This window comes from Phascolarctos cinereus, unplaced genomic scaffold, assembly GCF_003287225.1.
Source record: "Phascolarctos cinereus isolate Bilbo 61053 unplaced genomic scaffold, phaCin_HiC Scaffold_2;HRSCAF=192, whole genome shotgun sequence".
Classification (NCBI taxonomy): domain Eukaryota; kingdom Metazoa; phylum Chordata; class Mammalia; order Diprotodontia; family Phascolarctidae; genus Phascolarctos; species Phascolarctos cinereus.
Genome location: NW_027555625.1, coordinates 131,915,398 through 131,940,127, shown reverse-complemented (window position 1 = coordinate 131,940,127; position 24,730 = coordinate 131,915,398). Strand labels below are relative to the sequence as shown.

Here is a 24,730-nt window from a genome sequence, read left to right as displayed (position 1 = left end):
AATTGATAAATGGTCAAAGGATATGAACAGACAGTTCTCTGATGAAGAAATTAAAGCCATCTATGGTCATATGAAAAAATGCTCTAAATCGTTATTGATTAGAGAAATGCAAATCAAAACAACTCTGAGGTACCACATCACACCTATCAGATTGGCCAACATGACAAAACAGGAAAATGATAAATGTTGGAGAGGATGTGGGAAAATTGGAATGCTAATACATTGTTGGAGGAGTTGTGAAATGATCCAACCATTTTGGAGAACAATTTGGAACTATGTCCAAAGGGCTACAAAAATGTGCATACCCTTTGATCCAGCTAGCACTTCTAGGGCTATATCCCAAAGACATCAAACAAATTGGAAAAGGACCCATATGTACAAAAATATACATAGCAGCTCTTTTTGTGGTGGCAAAGCATTGGAAATTGAGAGGATGCCCATCAATTGGGGAATGGCTGAGCAAGTTGTGGTATATGAATGTAATGGAATACTATTGTGCTATAAGAAATGATGAACAGGCTGAGTTCAGAAAAACCTGGAAAGACTTATACGGTCTGATGCTGAGTGAAGTGAGCAGAAACAAGAGGACTTTGTACACAATAACAGCCACGTTATGCAATGACTAAGATTGTCAAACTGAACGTTTCTCAGCATTATAAGGATCTAAGACGTTTCCAGAGGCCTCGGGATGGATAATGCTGTTCACATTCAAAGAAAGAACTATGGAAGTCGAATCGCTATCACTTATTTTTACCTTCTGTTGAGTTTTGTTTCATCTTTCCGATGGTTTCTCGTATTGGTTTTAATTTTTACTTACAACTTCACTAATGTGAAAATATGTTTAATGGGTATGTAAATGTAAAGCCTATATCAGATTGTGCACCATCTTGGGGGGGGGGAGGAAAATTGAGAAAAATTTTCAACTCAAAAGCATATGGAAAAAATAAAAAATTTAAAAAAAAAACAACAGAAAAAAAAGAAAAGAAAAAAGATACAGATTTCAATAAATGAAAACTTCCAAAGAAATAAGATCAAGATTACTGCAAGTTCTCTTAAATTTGGCAATGATGTTTGTATATTATAAGGACTCATGATACTCATGTCTCAGCTAAGTTAGCGACACAATTTCTTGCTCCTAAATCAACTGCAGTAAATGAAGAACTATAAGAAACAGATGATAAAGAGTTGGTACCTCCTACAAGACACTTTTTATCCCGCCAAAATTACTTTGAATATGTTTTGTATTTACTTATCTGTACATATGTTGTTTGGCACACCAACACTAAAATAGTGCGTGAAGAGAAAGAATTGGTTTACTTTTTGATTTTCTATTTCTAGCTTTCAGCACAGTAACTGCCATATAATGATCAGATACTCCACTGATCTCAGAGTTCCTCCAAGGATGTAGTATGCAAAGAATCCATGCCTCCTTAGTCTGCTTTTATCTGTATCCTCCCTAAATTCCAGAGGACTAATTCAATTCCTCTTAAAATCTCAAGGATATCTATCAATGGAGTACTCTGACTGTTCACTCATCCTCCCTCTCTTGCAATATGGTTTGATGAATGGGAGATACCTTGCTGTAAAAGCACCTGCAAAGTAACATATTGTTCTACTGAATCAATTCTTTTTTTTTTTTTTTGCGTATGATCAGCAAACAAGGCACAGTAGGGTCTTATATTCATTCAGTTAATTTTGATTATGTTTCAGTCAATTTCAATTCAGTTAATTCTGAAATGCTTAATAGCTGGTCTGTTGTTGAAGACTGCTAGAAAGAGCTTTCTTGTTCTCCACCAAAGCCCACCATAGATGAGGCCCTTAATTTGTAAGTATAGAGAATTCTTTTTTTGAAATATTTTAGTATGTTTTTTCCTTCAATTGCTTGTAAAAACAATTTTTAACATTCATTTTTTAAAATTGAGTTCCAAATTCTATTCCTACCTCCTCTTTCCCCTCATTGAGAAGGGAAGCAATTTGAAATAGGTTATACATGTGTACTCATGCAAAACATATCTCGACATTCATCATTTTGTAAAGGAAAATACAGACAAAAAAAAACACAAGAAGAATAAAATTTTAAAAAGTATGCTTTAATCTGAATTCAGACTCCAACAGTTCTTTCTCTGAGTAGAAATAGTATTTTTCATGAGTCCTTCATAATTGTCTTGGATCACTGTAATGCTGAGAAGAGTTAAGTCATTCACAGTTGGCTGTCATATAAAAAGTGGAATTACTGTGTAGAATGTTCTCCTGCTTCTGCTCATTTCACTTTGCATCAGTTCGTGTAAGTCGAAGATTTTCTGAGAATCCTGCTCAACATTTCTTATACCGCAATAGTATTCCATCACGATCATACACCACTTTTCCAAACATTCCCCAATTGATGAGCATCCCTTCAATTTCCAATTCTTTACCACCACAAAAAGAGCTGCTATAAATATTTTTCTATACATTTTCCTTTTTGTTTTTATCTCCTTGAGATAAAGACCTAGTAGTGATATTACTGGGCCAGAGGTATGCATGGTTTTATAGCCCTTCGGGCATAGTTCCTAATTGCTTCACAGAATGGCTGGATCAGTTCACAACTCCACCAATAGGGCATTAGTGTCTCAGTTTTCCCAAATCCCCTCCAATATTTATTATTTTCCTTTTCTGTCACATTACCAATCTGGTAAGTGTGAGTTGTTATCTAAGAACTGTTTTAATTTGCATTTCTCTAATCAATACTGATTTAGAGCATTTTTTTCACGATTATAGTTAGGTTTGATTACTTCGTGAGTGCCTGTTCATATCCTTTGACCATTTATCAATTGATGAATGGCTCTTATTTCTAAGAACTGGACTCAGTTCTTTATATATCTGAGAAACAAGGCCTTTATCAGAGAAACTTGTAAAAATTTTTTCAGTTATGATTTCTAACTCCATCCTGTTTTTCCCCTTTTATTCTCTCTCATTTCACCCTGTCCATCCTCAAAAGTGTTTTCCTTTTGACTACCACCTCCCCCAACTCAACCTCTCTTCTATTAACAATATTCTCCTTCTTTTATTTCCTTCCTCTTCTATTTTCCTGTTAACATATGATAGGTTTCTAAACACAATGAAGTGTATAGGTTATTCCTTCTTTCTGATGAGAATAAGATTCAACTTACCATGGAGGGGAAGATGGAGATTATGTGTGTGTGTGTGGGAAATGCTTGAATCTTACCTTTCCCTTTCCCTTTCCCTTTCTCCCAGTACATTACTCTTTCTCATCCTTTCATTTTTTTAAATATCATCCAATCATACTCAACTACATTCATGCTCCCTATGTACACTCCTAACTGCCCTAATAATAAGCAAGTTCTTATGAGTTATAAGTATCATCTTCCCATGTAGGAATGTAAACAATTTAGCCTTCTTGGGTCCCTTCTGACTTCTCTTTCCTATTTACCTTTTTATGCTTCTCTTGAGTCTTATATTTAAAAGTCAAATTTTTTCTTCATCTCTGGTCTTTTCATCAGGAATTCTTCAAAGTCTTCTCTTTCACTGAATGTCCACTTCTTCCTCTGAAGTATTATACACAGTTTTACTCGGTAGGTGATTGTTGGTTTAATCCAAGCTCTTTCACCCTCTGGAAAATCATATACCAAGCCTTCTCATCCCTTAATGTAGAAACTCCTAAATTTTGCATTATCCTGACTCTGGATCCATGATATTTGAACTGTTTCTTCCTGGCTGCTTGCAATATTTTCTCCTTCACCTGGCAGTTTTAGAATTTCACTATAATATTCCTGGGAGTTTTCATTTGGGGATCTCTTTCAGGAGGTTATTAGTGGATTCTTTTAATTTATATTTTGCCCTCTGATTCCAGAATATCAGGACAGTTTTCTTTCAAAATTTCTTGAAAGATGATGTCCAAGGTTCTTTGTTTCTGTTTTTCTCTTTTTACATTATGGCTCTCAGGTAATTCAATAATTCTTAAATTATCTCTTCTCTATTTTCCAGGTCTGTATTTTTCCAATGACACATTTCACATTTTCTTCCATTTTTTCATTCTTTTCATTTTGTTTTATTGCTTCTTAATGTCTCATGGAGTCATTGGCTTCCACCCCAATTATAATTTTTAAGGAATTATTTTCTTCATATACCTTTTGTACCTCCCTTTCCATTTGATCCATTATACTTTTCAGAGTTTTTTTCTTCAGTAAATTTTTGGGCCTCTCTTTCCATCTGACCAATTCTGCTTTTCAATGCATTCTTCTCCTCATTCGTTTTTTATACCTCTTTTACCAGTTGACCTATCCTGTATTTTAGGTTACTATTTTCTTAAGTACTTTTGGTGCCTCCTTTACCATGTTGACTCTTTTTTTCATGATTTTCTTGCATCACCATTTTTTCCCCAATTTTTCCTCTGCCTCTCTTATTTACTTCTTAAAACAGTTTTAGAGCTCTTCCACGGACTGAGACAAATTCACATTTTTCTTTGAGGCTTTCGATGTAGCAGATTTGACTCTGTTACCTTCTTCTGAGCTGTGTTTTGATCTTCCCTTTCACCATAATAATTTTCCACAATCATGACTTTTTTTCCTCATATGTTCATTTTTCCATACGATATTTCCATACTTTTTACTTTAAATTTTATATTAAAGTTGGGCTTTGCTCCCAGAGTGGAGAGGACACTGTTCCAAGCTTTAGGATTTTTCTGCAGCCATTTTCAGAGCTAGCTCTGAGGGTCTGTAAGCATTCAGTTCTTCCAAGGTAGTATGAGCTAAGGAGAGGTGTGTTTACTATTTTCATGGTCCATAAACATTGTGTAAGAGTAAACAAGTACTCTTGTCTGCCCTAAAACTGTGAGTAGAGTCCCCAGTTCCCTGATGCCTCAAGCGCTGTCTGCTAGTGCAGCTCCTATGACTGTAACCTGGATCCAAGCGTAGGCAATGCAAGAGAGTCCTGTTTCCACTGCCAGCAAAGAGACCTCTATAACTTCCTTTTGACCAGTTGTGCAACTCCCTTGCTATATTTAAGCTGAGAGTTCCAGAAGCAGCCACCGCCATTGCCACTGCTGTTTCAGTTGCTCCCAATGTCTGCCCTTGGTTTGCTGGGGCACTGCCTGTGATCTACTCTCACACCAATGTGATAGATCTTTCTGGCCAATCTTCTAATCTGTCTTGGGCTGGAAAATTGTTTCACTGCATCCTCTTGTGGGTTCTAGCATGCCAAAATTTGTTTTGAGATGTTATTTAAAGTTGTTTGGTATGGAATTTGGGAGAGCCAAGGCAAATCCCTGCCTCTTCTCTGCCATATTGGCTCTGTGCTATATAAGTGATACTCACAAGGATTCTGTATAGATGGGGCAGGAGGCATACAGGTTAGTATTTTTTTTGTTGCCTTTTTTGTATTATTAATGTGATACAAAATTTTCTGATATCCTTTAATATCTTCCCCTCCTTAGACACCCTGTTTTTTGATCCCTTAATGCTCTCATAATTGTATTGCCTTTAGCAGAGATCTCTTCTATATATACTTGATCCAATCTGTCTGCTTCTCCTGTCTTTGGTCTTTTAAGTGTCATTTCTACCTCCTCTACAAGCACATTAGGGACTGAAATATCAGGTTGCAAGTATTATGCTTCACTGCCCTCCACTGAGAAAATGTCTATGAAGTCCTACACTAATGTCTTATAGCATGGAGGTGATCCTGGCTTCTCAAAGGTTATGCCAGTGGACCATAGGGTCTGAAAGGTTCTACTATGCTAGAAAGACATTGATTTTGGCACCAGAGACATATTGACTCTGTTTTGTGAAAACCAAACTTGATGATTGTGAAAACACATATCATTTGTACACTGATCACCGAAACAAATTTTGGCATGCTAGAACCCACAAAAGGATGTGGTGAAACAATTTTCCAGCCCAAGACAGATGGACAGTGAGGAATTTTTTTGGTGATGGCAACCCATGAAACAAAATTTTAAACGTCTCTCAGTTTCATGTAGCCCCCTTCTGCTTCTGCAATGCTAGTATCAAAGTGGAAGACAAGAGAACAAAGAGGTTAAAAATCACACAGCTTTTATAACATCAGTAAACTCTAATTTGCTTCCTGGTACACAATAAACATAAAATCCTTGTCTATGCACCACTGTACACACATTGGGGGAGGAGCTGAATAATAAATACAGACATTCTTTTGATAGACTAAACCAGAATCATTTCACTCCACTGGTATCAGTGAAAAGGCTCTTGGCCTCATACTATGGAATGATATTGAAACTTTCTCAAATTTCTCAGTTTTTTCTTTTCTTATTTCCCATGACCTACTTCTCCATACCACCCCATCTAGACAAAAGAGATGGATTATCCCATGCAAACGCACACACATGTACACACGCACACACACACACACACACACACAAACATTTGTTGATGAATAGAGCTGGAGAAAATCATGGAATTCTGATGACTAGGTCCACTATAAATCTGTTACATAATCTCAATTGGGCTCTCACTGCAGCAAAGCAATCCTTTCACACATCCCTAATTCATTCACTATTCCATGCACCATAGTGGCTATCGTGAACCTCTTTTTCTTTGTTCAGAATTCTCATGATATCCCCTACTCCCATCTTCTTAGTTGAGGACTTTATCTCATGCTTCATGGAAAAAATTGAGGCCATTTGCCCAAGCTTCTCTCTTCTACCTCTTCCTCATCTCACATCCCTTAGACTCCTCCCTTCACTATCTTCCCCTTCACTTGTCTCACACAAAGAAGCTGCCCTTCTTCCTGCCAAGGCAATCACCTCTACATGTATGTTTGATTCTATCCTTTCTTGTCTTTTCCAGCAACTTACTCCTTCTATCATTCTCACTAATTTTCAATTTTTATTGGCTACTTCCTTGCTCCCCACAAACACACCCACATCTCCCAAATTCTCAAGAAATCCTAACTTCATCCTACCATCCCCTCTAAATATCATTCTCTATCTTTCCTCTCTTTTATGACTAAACTGTTTGAGAAAGCAGGCTACAGTGAGTGCTTCGGCTTCTCCTTTTGCCCTCTTCTAAGTCTTTCTAGTTTGAATCCCAACCTCATCATTCAACTAAAACTGTTCTTTTCAAAGTTACCAGTCTTTTGTTAAATTGCCAAATGTACAGGCTTTTTCTCAGGCCTCCTTTTTGACCTCTCTGTAGCCTTTGGCACTGATGTTCATCTTCTACTTCTGGATTCTTTCTTCTCTCTAGGTTTTCATGACGCTGTCCTTTCCTGGTTCTGTTCCTATCTCTTTGACCACCCTTTCTCAGTCTTCTTTATTATATCTTCAAACAGTGAATGGCCCTTAAGGGACTGTCCTGGGTTCTCTTCTCTTTTCTATCTCACTTGGTAATCTCATCTGCTTACATGGGTTCAATAATCTTTGCAGATGATTCTCAGATCTATTTATCCAGCTCTGACTTCTGACTTCTGACTTCTGACTTCAGTCTTGACTGCTAGTAAAATCAATAAGCATTTACTAAGCACTTATTGTGGGTCAGGCTTACATAACCATCTGCCCACTGGACATCTCAAAGTGGATACATGTCCAAAACTTAACTCATTATCTTCCTCCTCAAACCCATTTTTCTTTGCAAATTCCCTATAATTATTGAGAAACCACCACCCTTCCAGTCACCCAGGGTTGCAATCTTAGTGTCATCCTCAATTCTTCATTCACACTCATTTCACAGTTAATTAGGGTTGGCTTATTTGTAATTAAGATTAGTTAAAATTAATCCAAGGGAATAAACATTTACCTTTTTTTGAGGTGTAAAGTGTATTGTCTCCCTTCTATTGATATCCTGTATGAAATCTCTTCCTAGAATATCCAGAACAAGAAGTTAGCATAGCAATTCAAGAAATAAAAGAGCAATATTTACATCTATTATTACCCAAGAGATATTTGCAATGTCTTTCTTAATTAGCACAGTGCTTTCCATATACCATTTAATAAATACTTTTTCATTAATTCTAAATAATCTTCATTTAAAGTTTACAGTTAGAATTTTGTAAAAATAATATTAACTATAACTTTTAAATATTATGCCCCACATTCATAAATACCATAAGGAGATCTGCAGGAGACATAGATAAAAGTAGGAGACCAAAGAGCCAAGAAAAAAACTCCCAGACAACAATTAGAAGCAGAAAAACATTAGGAATCAATGAAATGAGATCATAAGAGAGCAGCAGTGAGGCAACTGGCACTGTTCAACTATATTAAATTCTCGATGCCTTAGATCAGCGTGATTCTCTGTGTCTTTCAGACTGACTCACCAAATTCATAGGATTTCCCATATGCTAGGGATATATCCTATTCCCTATCCTTAAGGTCTGTAAATATAATCCCACATCATAACATTCCCCTAGACCCCTACCTCTAATAGTAGGTAGTATAATTTCAGAAAGAATATAGTTATGCCACATCTTAAGATGACAAGAAAACACATTGAAGCACTGTATCATTTAATTGCTTGGTGTTCTGAGCTAGGACTGATTCAGGCCAGTTTCCTGTAGTTTAGTTTAATAAGGGAACAACACGAGATACTCATAAGTCACTTACCAGTTTACAAAAGATTTACTTAGCCCAAGCAAGAAGATATTAAACAGATTGTGCTTTGAGTACATCCCATGTTTACTGAGCTGAATGAAGCTTCCTTGCTTCAGTTGCCCATGGAGGTTGGTCAAGCATCAGAGTGCCCGCAGTTCCTCATGGCTGTTTTGTACTCAGGTAACTAGGAAGTGATGTCAACAGCCTGAGCCTTAAGTCCCTTGAGCCAATCAAGTCTCATGAATAATCTGAATGTGTTAAGGAAACAGCTGTGTAGAGAACTGGTCCGTACAGGGAACAGATAAATTTGATTATAGTCTTTGTTCCCTCCTTTACCAGGTGGGTTATTATCCCTTTTCTGAGTCCAGGTAGGTATTTTTGGTAGCTAAAATTAGCTCATTTCATTTTCATAACAACTTTGTGAGGTGGATAGGATAAGTATTATTGCCTCCATTTTGTGGATGAGATCACTAAGGCACAAAGGGATTAAGTGACTGTTTTCAGAAGGTTTCTGAGAGGAATCCTCAAATCCATATTCTTCCCAAAACAACCAAACTCCAACAAAATCTACAACCATTATCAGTGGACTTGGGATCAGAAGACCAAAGTTTGAGTACCACATCCTCCAGTCACTATGATCAAATTTATCTGTTCCCTATTCAGTCAAATGTCTTCAGTCACCAGCTGCAGGCTTTCTCTAAAGGAGAAAGAATTAAAAGCAGCTGGATGAGATGGCAAGCTGCCCTAATGTCTCTGCTCTCTTGTCTGCCTTGTTCCTTTTACTATGAATTTCCTATGAGGGCCAGTTTTGTATATAGACTGGATGCAGAAGGTATGAAATAGTTCTAGGGTATGGAGGTAATACTTGGGTTCCCATGTGGTTGTCAGGCCCATAGCCTTTCTAGTCTACCAAATGTTACAGCTCTCCACACCACCAGCAACATAATTAAGCACCTTCCAGGCCACAAAATTCTTCCTGGCAATCTATAAGTACTGGGGATGGTCAATACATGGATGCATATAGATTAGGGTCTTTATGTGACAACTATACCAAGACCTCACAGCAACACCTCGAAGTCTTCCTTTGTTTAGCCCCTATCAATATTCCATAAGCACTGGTAAAATATGACCCTCAATTTTTGACTGCAGAATTCCAATCATTTCATAGGCATATCACTATTTTAGTGACAACAGAATAGCTACTCAAGATAGCAATTTTTATTCCCTTGGTTCGTTTGGTCTCAACTGTGATTTTTATCAGGAGTGGAAAAAGAGAAGAGAAAGGAGAATATTGGAAGGATGTGACATTAGTGGCAATTATTATCTAGGACCACAGAGAGTTTAAGAGGACTTTAAGGTTTCTAGTAATTAGATCCATGAAACCAAGAATAAATTGATTCATTTGACAAGTGTTTATTAATCATCTACTTTATAAAGGAGATCACTCCAGACATTGCAAACACAAATGAAACAGGAACCTAGCCAATGGAACCCCATCTTCAGATCACATGCTTTACTTGCTGCCAGCCCCCATGGAAGAGGCTGGAGAACCTGCTTCCAGAAAGGAATAATGATGTGTAGTAGAAGTTCTCTGAATTGAGCCATGTACAGATATTCTATAACTGGTTCCTATCTTCTAACTACAAGGGGAAAGAGATGGACTGTTGATCCACTGCTGAGCTAGACACAGAGTACATTCAAAAGGCACTAACCACCAAAGAAATCTTCCTTTGACTCTTTCCTGCTTAGATGTGTTCTAGTTAAGAAGCAAGGCCTTATTGTGAGCCCTTGGTGGGGACCAATATCATAGATCTTTATTTCTGTACAGGAGCTGCTACCATGTGGTCCATGAGTGATTGGCCCTGTTGTTTGGTTGTATCTGTCCATCTCATCTTTAGATGAATTGGAGTATTGGAGACAGCTTCAAACCACCCAAGGTCTGAAAGTCAAGGTTCATGCTAGATTTTTCAGTCAGCATAGTTCGAAGGTACCTTGGAGAAAGCTATGATAATGGATTCGTCAGCTATGCCAAATGTAAATGTGAACTCAGTGGTTCAAATACTATTTATGTAGAAAATGCTCTAAGTTTGACCCCATGAACCAAAATGGTATAGGGGACAGTATGCCCCAGGTATTGGGGGAAAATGTTTATACTTCTGTTCTTGATCTATTTTCAAAGGAAATGTCCCTTTGTAAAAGCCAACTGGTGTTAATTGATCAAATTAAACTGGAGAAGTAATAGCTAGTAGTTAACTTTAGAAAGAATACAGGAAGCATGGGAACTTGAGATGATAGCATTAGAAGAAGTCCCCCACAAACCTTCAGAGGTACCCTAGAACTTTGAAGGGAAAATGTAGCCTCCCTGTCTCTAGGAATCTCATTTGCTAATGTTCTTGTGGGTTGGGAGAGTAAATCCAGAGTCTAAAAAAAAGATACAAAAGTAAAAACAGATACAGTTCCTGACCTTAAGGAACCTAAACTCTAAAGAGCCAGCATGATAGATAAAGTAATAGACTTGGATTCTGGAGTTCAAATTCTACATCAAGACAGTTAGTAGATATGTGACTCTGGTCAGGCTATTTAACCTTTCTTGGCCTCAATTTCCTCAAATGTAAAATAAGAGGTTGGACTTGGTGACTTTTGAGATCCTGTCCAGATCTAAATCTATGATTGTATGATGTAACAGAAGAAACTTTTTAAAAATAACTACAATACAATAAAGTAGAGGTCTGTGCAAAATGTGCTGAAAAAACTGATGACAGATTCCTCCCACCTGAGATCTTGGAAGGCTTTATGGATCTTAAAGAAAGGTTATTACTTCCACATAGGCAAACTAGTTGTTTCTTCTCTCTTAAGGCAGTTTTTTTCTGGTTTTTGGTGATGTTACTCAATGTTGATCTACATTTAGTGGAGGGGGCTTCCTCACTTGGGAGTTCTGTATATCAGTGAAATCATAGGTCCAGTCCCTATCCCTATTTAAGATCAGCCACAACTAACATCTTCCTATTTTCATTTTTGAAAACAATGTCTTTCATGACATCCTGATGAATCATTGTGATGACCTCTTTCATTTCATTCCTTAGACCTAAACTCTATTTCCCAGCTTTCTTTGAAATTACTAAATATTAAAGTATACATTCAGTTTGGGAAATCTTTTCAGATTCTTCAGTAATTTTTCTACTTGTTAACCAAGCACAATAACACAAGTCCATGAGATACTGTGTTGCAACTAGACTTCCTACAAGAGAAATGAACACAAACGTGGAACCCAAAGCCAGAGCAAAGAGCTCACAATCCATACACAGGTTTGTATATTTACGACAATACAACAGAAGAAGGAGGGGAAATAGAAATCTCCTCCTAAAGGGGAGTGGCATGGGAAGGGGAAAGATGCAATAAAGGTAGGAAAAGGACAAAACCCCTCCCAAAGGGGAATAACAAAGCATGGCAAAAGAAGCATTCTTTTCCCTCCCTAGACCATGAAGATAGGATCTGCTTATCTACAAGGATCTCAGCTGCACAAGCAGTTTCTCAGCCTAGTGTTGACTGATTGGTGCCTGTCTTGACTCTCAAGGACACATGGGAGTCCAGCTTGGGGTGCAGTAACAAATTATGCCAGTGGGGGTGGGGGAATACTTTCTCTTTGACATGTTCAGGGCCTCCTGTATACTCTAGGTCCAGTGTTTCTAAAAAAATATGGAAACATTCAGGGGACCCCTCAACATACTTCTTCATCCTCTATGATAGATGTCGAGCAGCAATGAGCTGCAATTATCTTCAGGGTAGTCTGTTTTTTATGATTATCATGACCATTACAAGGTGAGATAAATTGTCCCATTAAATGATAGTTCTTAATGCCTTTGGGTGCATGACCAATTCTGCCAAATCACTTCTGTGAGCTTTCCTTTTATTTAACAGCAAACTCATTTACACCTTCTCATTTCATTTATAGCATAAATGCCAATATGAACATGTTTCTATTTATATCAACTTGTCAGTCATTTCACAAAGACCTCATGTTAAGAGCACTAGAAGTCAATGTCAAGGCAGCTATGTGGCACAGCAGATACAGAAGCAGACCTAGAGTCAGGAGGACCTGAGTTCAAATCCAGCATCAGACATTTGACACTTATTATCTGTGTGACCCTGTTAACCCCAATTGCCTCGCAAAAAAAAAAAGTTGATGTCCGTGGATAATCTATAAAACTCAGATTCTTATCACCCTCTCCTCTCCTTCTGCCACTATCACTGCTGGTACAAAAGGAGAATATTTTATATTTCTATGCAAGTGGAAGGAGGCCATCTGTATTTTTATGGCACAGGTTTTGAGAGCCATTTTATATTTTTATCTGTTGCATAGGTAACAACAGTAAGACAAATTATCACCTAGTGGCCAACTAGCTAAGAATAAGCCATTCTATAATTAGCTAGACTAGTCCATAGAGAGCAATTGAGTTAAGTCAAAAAGCATTTATTAAGTACCTATTATGTGCGAAGCACTGTGCTAAGTGTTGGAGACACAAAGAAAGGCAAAAATAACTTTTAAAAATAATCTAATTTTTAAAAATACTCCTTTTTTTCAAGGAGCTCAGAGTCTAATGGAGGAGACAATATGCAAACAGCTACCTACAAAGAGGACAGAGACAGAAGAAGTTGTAGATAATTAACGTGACAGAAGGTACTAAAATTAGCAAGGACTGAGGAAGGCTTGTTGTAGAAGGAGGGACTTTAGGAAATCAGAGAAGCCAGGGGCAGAGATGAGGAGAGAGCATTCGGCACGGGGATGTGAGGGGGGTGGGGGCAGGAAGAACGCCAGGAGATGGGGGTATTATGTTAAAGGAATGGCAAGGAAGCCAATGTCTGTCATATGGAACCACACTCAGACTTACAATGACTTACAATTAAGCATTAGAGCATTTTTCTCCATCTTTCCCAGCAAATAAATTACATAGTAAAAGCTATGCCACACGAGTAAGGAATTTATGAAGATACATTAACTATTTCAGAACACCAGAAGACTATTTTAACATATTAAATGTCATTATATAAAGAAAGTAACACGAATTAAGATAATTTTATATATAAAATCAAGCTGAAATATTTTCCCCCTCAAAAAACTGGATTTTCCAGTGAAAAGTATTAGGTTTTTTGGGGGGATAGAGTATGACATATAATATATAATACCTCAGTTCTCCACTTCACTTGCAATATAGAGATCTTCTCTAAATCACTTCAAAAACCCACAATTTATTTACTCTCACTGTCCCACAATGAAGCTGAGAGCTAAATTTGTGTTCCTTTTAGGTGACCACATATGTTGTAGCCTTACTTATTGAGAGTTATTGGGTTTCTTAGTGCAATTAAAGATATAAGAATTAATACCATACTTAGAACTCTGAGTAATTCTGCTTCTTACATATTCTGAGTCTGAATCACTTGAATTTGATAGGATCTCCTCTGGAACTGTGATCTCCATGAATGACTGTTGAGAATCTAGAGAAAGTAAACAAGTTTTTTATTACCTGCTAAAATAACCTCAGTTCAAGACCTACCAGTTCTCTGGTTTCCTCTTATAAGCTCCAAAGTATTCTACATTTCTCAGTTTGCTTAATGGTATGACCAGTTTAACCTTTTCTATGTATCACCCCCATTTGTCTCTGAAATTAGACCTCTTATGGCAAAATTTGTGCCAGCAAGATTCTTAAAATTCTTATAGTTTTCCTTTGTTTTGATTCATTACATCCCACTACTCTCTCCAAGTCTGTGATCTTCCATGGGTATATAGGGGATTTCTTTAGGCTTACTGGCATTCAGTCCTAGCTCCCATCTCATGGGACTACTAAACTTTAATAGAGCCTTGTCTCTACATAATCTAGAAGACCAAGAAAAGTCATCATCATCTGTGCTATTTGTATTTGTCTGCTCTGTGTCTGGGAGAAAATGTCTCAGTCGGCCACCTTGTAAGATTTAAAACACAGACAGATGGAAAAGAAAAAACTGCCTGGTCTGGAAAAACTGATGAGTGTCTGTTAAAGAAAAGTTGTTGGAAAAAGCTTTCTCTCTCTTTCTACATTCCTGGACTCTGGCCAAGTTCTGGATGTGGAAGGACAGATTGAAAAAAAAAAAAAAGAAGGGGTAAACTTCCCCCCTCAGAGTTATCCAGGAGAAAAAGGGTCATTTCACTGAACAAAGACAGGAAGGTTTCAAAACTGCACTTTGGAATAGGACTAGCACTTAACCCTTTCCTGAGTCACCAAAAAAAGAAAAAAGGTTTATGTGAATTAATGTAATTGAGTTTGACTGGAATATCTCCCTAGAATTTAGGGAGTCTTAGAAACTAAAAGTAAGTACTGGTTAAATTTTAAATAACTTTTAAATCAGTATGTTTGTAAAATCGGAAACTTAACTAAATTATGACTCCTCTTCATCTTAAGAAATCATAGAAAGCAAGGTCCTACTGAATCTGAGACTGGCTTCCTGTCCACTATATCACAATACTTCTTTTTAATGGAGTCAGAAATGTTAATCGGAACCTGTATGACCCTCTTAATACAATTATAAACTAAAATAATAATTTTTTTAAAAGCTGTGATTTCAGAGCACTTAAACTTAAGGTCATATGTAAATAGCATCAGAATCTTGGTAAGCCCTAGGAGTAGCTGTTTTCCTCAAATTACAGAGTTTTTAGTCCTTGTCTGTTAAGTATGATAAAAGTTGATGCTACTTTCCAGAAGCCAAGATGGCAGAGCAAAAAATAAGTCACTCTCATTCTCCCTTATTGATCTCTGAAAGCCCAGAAAACTGCCCCAGGAAAACCCTGGAACGGATAAACCAGCAGAAAGACAGGGTGCAGCAACCTAGTAGTCCAGAAAGCTTGGGAGATTAACGTGAAAGGCCCCTCTCGCTCTCGGGAAAGGAAGCAGCACAGAACAGGAGGTGTTTCAGCAAGCCAACAGAAAGCCCCACCTCAGCATACCAGGGGAAGATCCTGAACCCCAGAGTAGTAGAGCAGGCAAGCACCAACACAAGGACCACTGAGTGCCTCAGTACAGGCGGGGGAACCAGTGGAAAATGGCTTGGAAAACTACCACTTGCGAAGGTGTTCAAGAAATGATCAAGAAATCAAGAAATGATGAGCAAGTAGACTTCAGAAAAACCTGGAAAGATGTGCATGGGCTGACGCTGAGTGAAGTGAGCAGAACCAGGAGAATGTTGTACACAGTAACAGCCACGTTGCACAGTAACTAACTTTGATAGACTTAGCCCTTTTCAGCAATGCAAGGATCTCCAAAAGTCTCATGATGGAAAATGCTATCCACATCCAGAGAAAGAACTATGGAATTTGAATGCAGATTGAAGCGTACTATTTGCTTTTTTTTTTCTTGTTTTGATTTGTTTCCTCTTTATTGTGGTTCCTCCAATTAGTTCTAATTCTTCCTTACAACATGACTAATGTGAAAATATGTTTAATAGGAATGTATATATACTGCCTATATCAGACTGCACACCACCTTGGGGAGGGAGAGGCAGAAACAGAGAAAAATTTAAAACTCAAAAGTGTATGAAGCGATTGTTGAAAACTAAAAATATATTTAAAAAAAGAAAGAAAGAGAATCATAGCGAGGTATGGTTCCTTCCAAGACTCTGGAACCCAGATTTGAACTAAATTAAACATGCTCTTAAGTGCGATGATTGGGGTACATTTGTGTAAAATATAATACTACAGTTGTATTAAAATCCTAACCCCAGAATCTGTGTATTACCATTTGGAACATAGATCCAGGCAATTGAATTCATTCTGGTTACATTTCAAGTGAAATGCTGTCTCTCCTAATTTGATGTTTAAGATAAGTCAGAATTTATTATACTACTTAACACTAATATAAATTGGGAAAATGCACATATCTGATAAAGACACCTCAGAGATGGAACTCTGAGCTCTCCAGTACTGGGAAGAGGGGACTAGGCACCACTGGATTTTCCATTGTCCCACTCACTTTGACTGGCAGGTTCAAATCTCCTACTCTCGAAAAGTTTTTAAATGTGGACACAAAAGGGGAATTTACTTCAGTAAAAGTTCAAAAATTCTTAAGATTCATCTCCCTGTCATCCTGGCTCTGACTGGGCAAAGGCTATACTGAAAAGTTAAAACAGCTGAAAAACAACTTAGCAGATTCTGTTAACCCCTCTCATCCCAGATCACATTAAGAAAACAGAGTGCTGGAGAATGGTAGGGAATTTGAGCCACCCATCGGAAGAAAGGAGGGGGTAGGCACAGCAGCTACAGCAGGGCCCTACTGGTAACAGAGGCACCCCGAAGCCTACCCCTCTAGGCAAGCAGCATCAGCCTCAGCAGTGTCTACAACTATGGGGGAGAGGGAAATAGAGATGGGTCAGGGCAGCACAAGGTAAAAGGCCAGCCTCTGCACTTCATAAGCCCAACCTTCTATCAATAATTTTTATATGTGATAATTTGGAAATGCAATTAATGTCATTTGAAGTTTATTGTATGTATTATTATTGTATTTCCAAACTGTATTGTAAAATTGTCCTATATTGTAAAACTTGAGTGACCACTATGAGCCAGAAATGGTGTTAGACAAAGCATTTTTTAATTTGAATTTTGTTAAAACTAGAAGACAATGGACAAAATTGTTTAAAACCAGTTGTTATTTTATTAAGCCCTGCTAACCCTGTCTTATGTTTTGTAACTGCCATTTAGGAAACCGGGTATTTCCACTTTTGCCTATAATTAAAAAGTTACAGCTAAAACAACTTGGTTCTCACTTATGAAAAACCTGATTGTTAACTAAGTTATTTGGGGTTATTGTTATAATGTTAAAACTTAAAATTGGTCCCACAGCAGCACTAAGGGTAGACAAGGATACTTCCCAGTCTCCTCCCTTCCCCCCCTTCCCCTCCTCCCACCAGCCCCACTTAGGAAGACAGCCAATGTCGCCTCCAATGTAGGACTATGAGGGGTAACTGTAGACCACATGTGCCAGCTAACATATACTGAGATCACAACAATAAAATATGGGAGCCCCAAAAGACATCCTGGCAAGGAAAAAAAAATCAGGGTAAAACAAATTAAATTAAGATTGAAAATAATGGACTGCCAAGTAGAAAGTATGTGTCTTTTCATCAGTCTAGAAGAAGAATATTATGGAGTGGACAGGTAGATCAGGCCCTTCTTTGAGGTCCCTGCTGATTTCCTTTACTTTGTAAACTTGCCAGATCCCCAGAAACCATCTGGCGGGCAAAGTCATCAGCTCCAGAAGAAAGAGTCTGTTTGGGTTATGGAGTTCCTAAACAATGAACTTGGCTTCTTCAGAATTTGGAAGTTTATGTACTTATTGCCACTCTATAAGAACAAAAACAATTTAGACTACCCTGATTTCATTCTGAGTTTGAATCTAGGTATAGCTGTCTGCATTAAATCAGTATTTGAGAGAAATGCCACAAGCTACTCAGAGGTAATGTGATCCTGTTACAGATGGAGATTTGCTTCTGGGAAAAGCCAAGAGGACAATCTGGGCATCAGTTCAAGGTGGGATCCTCCTGGCTCAATTTCTCAGTCGTGTTCCTTGGAAAAGTAATGTTTCCCACCTGACTATTCCCGAGTCTGGCTATGAGGTGGAACTGATGCTGCACGGTTAGTGGTGACTCTTATTTAAATTCAAACAGAGCCAAAGATGTTTTATCCTGTCATATTTGATATAATCATGTCCTAGCTTTTTCCTTTTAGAGCAAACTTTTACAATCAGAACAAGTGATGAGGCTTTTTATGCTGTCCTTGTGGACAAGCTGAAGAGATGTGGTCTAGAATAAACAACTGGTATAACTGGATAGATTCTAAGCTGACTGAAGAAACTAAAAAGAATAGTCCATGACGACTGGATGGCAACTTTTAAAGCCCTTCAGACTGGTCCCTTCTTACACTTTATTCCCCTCTTCTTAATCTGAGGTCGAACTGACAATGGACTATAACCTATACTACAACGGACAATGGATTGTAATCTGTAATCTATAGTCACGGTAACTATGTGAGATGTTGCTCTTTTCAATCTGAATGTGTAGTCATTCCATATCCCAAACAACTAAGTAAATCAGTACCCAAGCTTGCCCTCTGCCTGCCTGCACAGTCATGTGAAAGATCAAATCCCTGGAATAGAACATTATTTCTTAATAATACGGGAATAATTAGACAAAGGGAAAAGAAGTTTGTGAAACAAAGGTACAAATACAATGTTAATCATTATCCCATAGACCAAGTCTCGAATACATCTAAGCTACTATAATAAAATGTGTGTTTAAGATCTGAGCTATTTCGGCCTGAAATGCTCCTTTCCATACATTAAACAACTTAGTAAATAATATTAGGCCTAGTCATTGGCCTGTCACTAGATATATATCTGTATGAAATAAGGTCTTTAAATGTTTCAAAGTAATGAAAAATAATTCTGTACTGGTACAACTGATTAAGGGACTTAACTGTTATTCCACTAATTACTGAAACTAAATCAGAAACATCTTTACTTTGGTTTGGGAAAAAGAATTTCAGTGCAATCATCTTCTTACAGGAAGTAATTTATGGAACAAAAGTACAAACATGTCTTCTTATAAAAACTTATTGATACACACCGTTTTATTAAGCATCTACCATGTGGCAGATACTGTCTGTGCTAAGCCCTGGGGATACAAAGAAAAGTAAAAAATAAAATAAAATAAAACAAAACAGTTCTTGCTCTCAAGGACCTCAGTCTAATGAGAGAAGCAACATGCAAACAGCTATCTACAACAAGATAAAGAATGAATTGATGATAATCTCAGAAGAAAGACACTAAGATTAAGGAAGACTGGGAAGGGCTTCTTCTGGGAGGCAGGAGTTCAGCTGGGACATGAAAGAAACCAAGGAAGCTAGGAGACAAGAGATGAGGAAGGAGAAGCCCTCAGGGGGTACGGCTAGAGAAAAGACTCAGAGTCAGGGGGAACGTCCTGGGATACAGAAACAACAAGGAGGCCATTGTCAGCTGGACCTCAGATTAAGAAATCGGGAATAAAGTGTAACAAGGGCCCAGGCTGCGAAGGACTATTGTTATGGACTATTCTTTTTAGTTTCTTCAGTTAGCTTAGAATCTACCCAGTTATACTTTTGGAACATATAATTATATGTTATACAATTATACTCATCAAATATTTCCCCTAATCTGCTGAAGTATTACCCCTGCCACGAAAGGGAAGAAAGGGAATGTTATGTAAAAATGTCTCTCCGATAAAGCAGGGGTGACAAGGGTGATTCAGCCCCTTGACTTAACAATAACTTACACATTCACTGCGCACTTAAGGTTTGCAAGTGTTTTCTACAATAGTCCAATGAGGTCATATATTTCACACATGAGGAGACTGAAGTTGGGAGGGCGTCTGGAGCGGAAGCCCAAGGCAATGCGGGGCTCCCGTACAGACGAGGCCATACGGTTTGTACAGATGCTCTGAAGATTATGAGTTGGGGCCTTTAGGGTATCATCCCTCCCTCCTTGCCCCCATTTGAAAGCTGTGGACACTTGAGGCCCACAGCAGCAAGGTCACGGGGTTCTTAAAGTCACAGCTCCAGCACTTGAACTTAGGGGCGCTCTTTTGCTTAAGCGCTTTCTTCTTAAGGCATCCCATGTGGTTAAAGTCCCCGGCTCCTCCCAAACTCACCGAGGCCCCAAATCGGCAGCCTACTGAGCCCTGCAAGCAGGGCCACGAGGTAGAACATGGCGCACCAGCCTCCTCTCAGCTGCTGAGCAAACCGCCCAGCCAATCAACCGTTTCAAAGCTAAAGCTAGCAAGCCTGCGCGCGCCAGACCGGAAGTGCGAAGGGCAAGGGAAGGTAGGGGTGGGCGGGTCGGAAGTGCGAAGGGCAGGGGAAGGTAGGCGCGAGCGGGCCGGAAGTTGTAGGGAGCATGGCCGGAAATGCTAAGGAGCAGGGGCGGAAGGCGGGCGGGGCGGAAGGCGGGGCGAATACATGTGAGGGAAACTGGAGAGGCCGCCAAGGGTTCGAGTAGATGGCAGAAGCCAACCGAGCCACATGCCCCATGCTTCTTAGCTCGCTGCTGGTATTTGGCCTAATTTTTCTCTGGACATTCATAGATCTAATTTGGTGGGGCGTTGGGGCCTCGCTTCTCCTGAGGCTTCTTTGCCGGATATAGCAGCGTGTCTGGCTCTCCCACATCTGTGTCCGAGGGTCGCACCCGCTACCCCCGGTCCTGGCAAAGTACAGGCCACGTCGGGGATTTCGCTGGTTTTGTTCCACCGTGAGCACCCTGGGTTTTTAGTAAGGTTTCAGATTCGAGTACATACTATGTGCCAGACTATGCTAGCTGCTGAGATTACAAAGCCAAAAATGTAAAAGTTTCTACATTCAGAGAGATTACGATCCATCAGGGTATTAAACATGTATTAATGGGGTGCTTGGACTGAGACCTGCATGAGTGTTTTCTCAACTCTTGATGGGGGCTTCCTGGCTCCTTTCTTTGCTAAGCCCCTTACTTAGTCTGCTCTTGGTCACTTTCCTTTTACTCCTCTTTGGTCCTTTTTTCCTTAAACCTCCTTGCCAATCCTAGGCCATCAACTTGCAGATGACTGCAAGAGTGCTATACCTACATTTGCTGGAGTAGAAGCTCCCCCACCCCCAACCTACTAGCCCTGGCAGCCAGGTTCCAAAGTGTGGCCCCTCGGATGGGACCCCTGTGAGGGAGAGATAGCTCTTGGCCACTTGCCAGTAGGAAGCAGTTTCAGAGACCTTTGCCCTTTACCCCAAAAGATTTTGGGTGCCATTTGTTCGAGGGGAGAATGATGGGGTGCTTGGGCCTAGCCATAAGATCACGTCTCTGGAAGCTTCCCAAATTCTCAGTGGGCCCCTGTCCTATGAGAAAATATGAGCACGTTCTCTTATCAGAGCAGATATAGGGATGCCTGGCCCAAGGAATGTCCCTGGCCGGCCCAAGGACTGTCTTGGTACCAGATACCCAAGGTCCATGCCTCTGACAAGTAAGCAAAAAACTTTTCTCCCTCAGTGTCTGCTAGCAGCAAATATATCTCAGCAGACTCCATACATTTTCCCATCCATAGCTCCCAAGGATACATGGACCCCTAGATTACGTTGTAATGTCATCCTTTGGAATGTGGGCTTGGAACAGGGCTTAATTTGGCATTTCTGGGGTGGAACAGCTGTTAAATCTGATACTTTTTTGGATTAGGGCCTATCGACCTGTTTGTCAAAGTGAGATTGCCTTAGAAATCTTTATCCTGTAGCTGCAGCATTTGCAATTAAAAGCTTTACTTTTTAAAGGGCTTGTAGATTGATAGTTTCAACTATGAAAAAGGGTCAGAGAATTCAGGAAAAGGGGAACTAAGACTGGAAAAGAGGAACTTACCCTTTAGTTCAAGAAAAAGGGGAATTTATCCACTAAGACTGGAAAGAGGAATTTGACCTTTAGCAAAGAGTCCTATAATGTCTAATTTAATATGATGATGATTATTCCTACAAAGATATATTTCTTACTCAAACTTATCTGTTATCAAAGCTTATCTATTCACTAAATCTATACAGGTAACATAGGATTAAGGGAATGTCAAAATATTTTTGAGATACACTGTTTCCGAGAGCTAAGGCCCAGCAAGCAGGCTGTGCCCTGAGCTTAGCATAACAATAATCCTTTGTGCTCAGAATGATATCACTCTGGCAAAGTATATTGTTTGGACCAGCACCAGGCATTCACTGAAGGATTTAGCTCCCCTTATTTTGCAGGGCCATCCATCACATGTTCACAATCCCTGTTCCTTGTAACTGCCAGGTACTACACTCGGGTTCCCATCACAGAACTCTGGTTCTGTATCCTGTGAGTAATCATGACCCCAAGACCCAAGAACACGTGTATTGTCCCAAGAAATGCCAAACACGAAAACTGTCTCAAGACTTAAGAATAATTGTGTTGTGGGCCAACCCCTTTAATATATATAAGTGACCCAAGCCTCAGCAGCATTAAGCCCTCCTTCTTAGGAGGAGGGCTTCTGCTTGCAAGTCACATTTTCCTCACTCTGAAATTAATTAAACTTCTGTTTGTGTCCTGACTCGCCTGTCTAACCTGCTCTGTTTCAACTCCTGCTACCCACAGGTTATAGGCTTGTTTCAGTCCAGTTGACAGGAATATCAATGCTAGTTTAGCTTGGCTGTTTGACTTGGCTCTTCCTAAGGGAGGAAAACGTAATCCTACAATCAAACTAAAATAAATTAATGAATACTAACTGATTTAGAAGTCATCTTTTTCAAGTTTGACTTGCCAGCAAATGTTCCCTCCTGTCTCTTCCTCAGACTGACTTGCTGCTTTAATTAGCCTGTCTTGCGTGCCATGTGTGGAAGTTGGTTAACAGTTGGTGAGAATGGCTGGTCTCTTCACAGGAGTCTTCCCCAGATGACAGTTGCAATGGCTGAGCTGGAAGCAGGATCAATGGTCTGGGGAATGCTGCTAGTAATAGGGGAGACAACATGCAAATAGCTATGTACAAAAAGGCTATATACAGGGTAAATTGGTAAATGCTTCTTGCAGAAGGTGTGATTTAGCTAAGACTTAAGAAAGCTAGGGAAGCTAAGAGGATAAGATGCAGAAGGAGAGGGTTCCAGACATGGGAACAGCTAAGGAAAATGCCAGAATCAGAAGATGAAGTGTTGTGGTCAAGGAACAGCAAGGAGGCTGATATCACTGGATCACAAAGTATGTTGGGGATTGGAGGGATATAAAGTACAAGAAGACCAGAAAGGTAGGAAGGGGTCAGGTTATAGAGGGCTTTAAAAAACAAACAAAATTTTATATTTAATCATGACAATGATAGGGAGCCACTAGAGTTGATTGAATACGAGATTTGAGCTTTAGGAAGATTAATTTGACCACTGGGTGAAGGATGGACTAGAGTGAGCAAAGATTTGATGCAGGTAGACCAACCTGCAGACTATTGAAACAGTCCATGTATTTTCTCTGGATGCCCCCATGCCTGTAAAGCTCTCCCTCCTCATCTCTGCCTACTGGCTTCTTTGGCTTCCTTTACGTCCCAACTAAAATCACACTTGCTACAGATAGCCTTTCCCAATCCCTCTTAATTCTAGTGCCTTCTGTCTTATAATTATTTCCTGTTTATCCTGGACATAGTTTGTACATATTTGTTTTCTCCCCCATTAGACTATGAACTCCTTTAGGGCAGGGACTGTCTTTTGCCTCTTTTTGTATCCCCAGCACTCAGCACAATTCCTGGAACATAGCAGGTCTTAAAAATATTTATTGACTCACTGACTCCATATGTGAGATGATGAGAATCAGGGTAGTAGCAGCATCAGGGAGAAGAGAATGTATATAAGACAGGGGATAGGGTGACAGAAGATGAAAAGTCGAGGATGACGAGTTTCAAACCTGGATGATTGGGAGGACCGTGGTACCCTTAGATAGTAACATCAGAGTTAGGATGAGGTGAGGGCTTAGAAAGATAATAAGTTCAGTTTTGCACATATTGAGTTTGGACACACTGAGTCTTATATTGAGACATCCATTTTGAGATATCTAATAAGCAGTTGGAGATGCAACTTGATATCAGTGGAGAGGTTAGAACTAGAGAAACAGACCTGAGATTCACTTCCATTGTGATGATAGTTAAATCCATGGGAGATGATGAGATCATCAAGTAAAATAAATATAGAGGGAGAAGAGAAAAGGCCCCACAACCTTAGGGAACACCCACAGTTAGCAGGTGTGATCTGGATGAAGATCTAGCAAAGAATGAGAAAATCAGGCAGAAGAAGAACCAGTAGAGAGCAGGGTCATGAAAACACAGAGATAAGAAAGTTTCAAGGAGAAGAGGATGATCAACAACACCAAAGGCTAAGAGGTCAAGAAGGATGAGGATTGAGGAGAAAGCATTTGCTTTGGCAATTAAAAGATTATTTCAAAATCTGGAGAGAGCACTTTTAATTGAATGATTAGGTCAGAAGTCAGACAACAGAGTTAAAAGGGAATGAGAGAAAAGGAAATGGAGGCATTGATTGTAGATGGCCCTCTGAAGGAGTTTAACCAAAAAAGGCAGAAGAAAGGATGACTTCTGGCAGCGATGGATAGATCAATTGAGGGTTCTTTGAAG

At 39.2% G+C, this 24,730-nt stretch overlaps 1 protein-coding gene across 1 annotated transcript in view; it reads right to left on the bottom strand.

Moving 5' to 3' along the window:
• The window catches only part of LOC110203767 (disintegrin and metalloproteinase domain-containing protein 2-like), a 223,909-nt gene extending 203,461 nt beyond the window's left edge, over positions 1-20,448 (bottom strand). The window contains 3 exon segments of the mRNA XM_078149595.1: positions 7,767-7,828; positions 13,977-14,053; positions 20,264-20,448. Of these exon segments, the coding sequence (XP_078005721.1) occupies positions 7,767-7,828; positions 13,977-14,053; positions 20,264-20,321 (197 nt within the window). The 5' untranslated portion in view covers positions 20,322-20,448.
• Between the last annotated feature and the right edge of the window lie 4,282 nt (positions 20,449-24,730).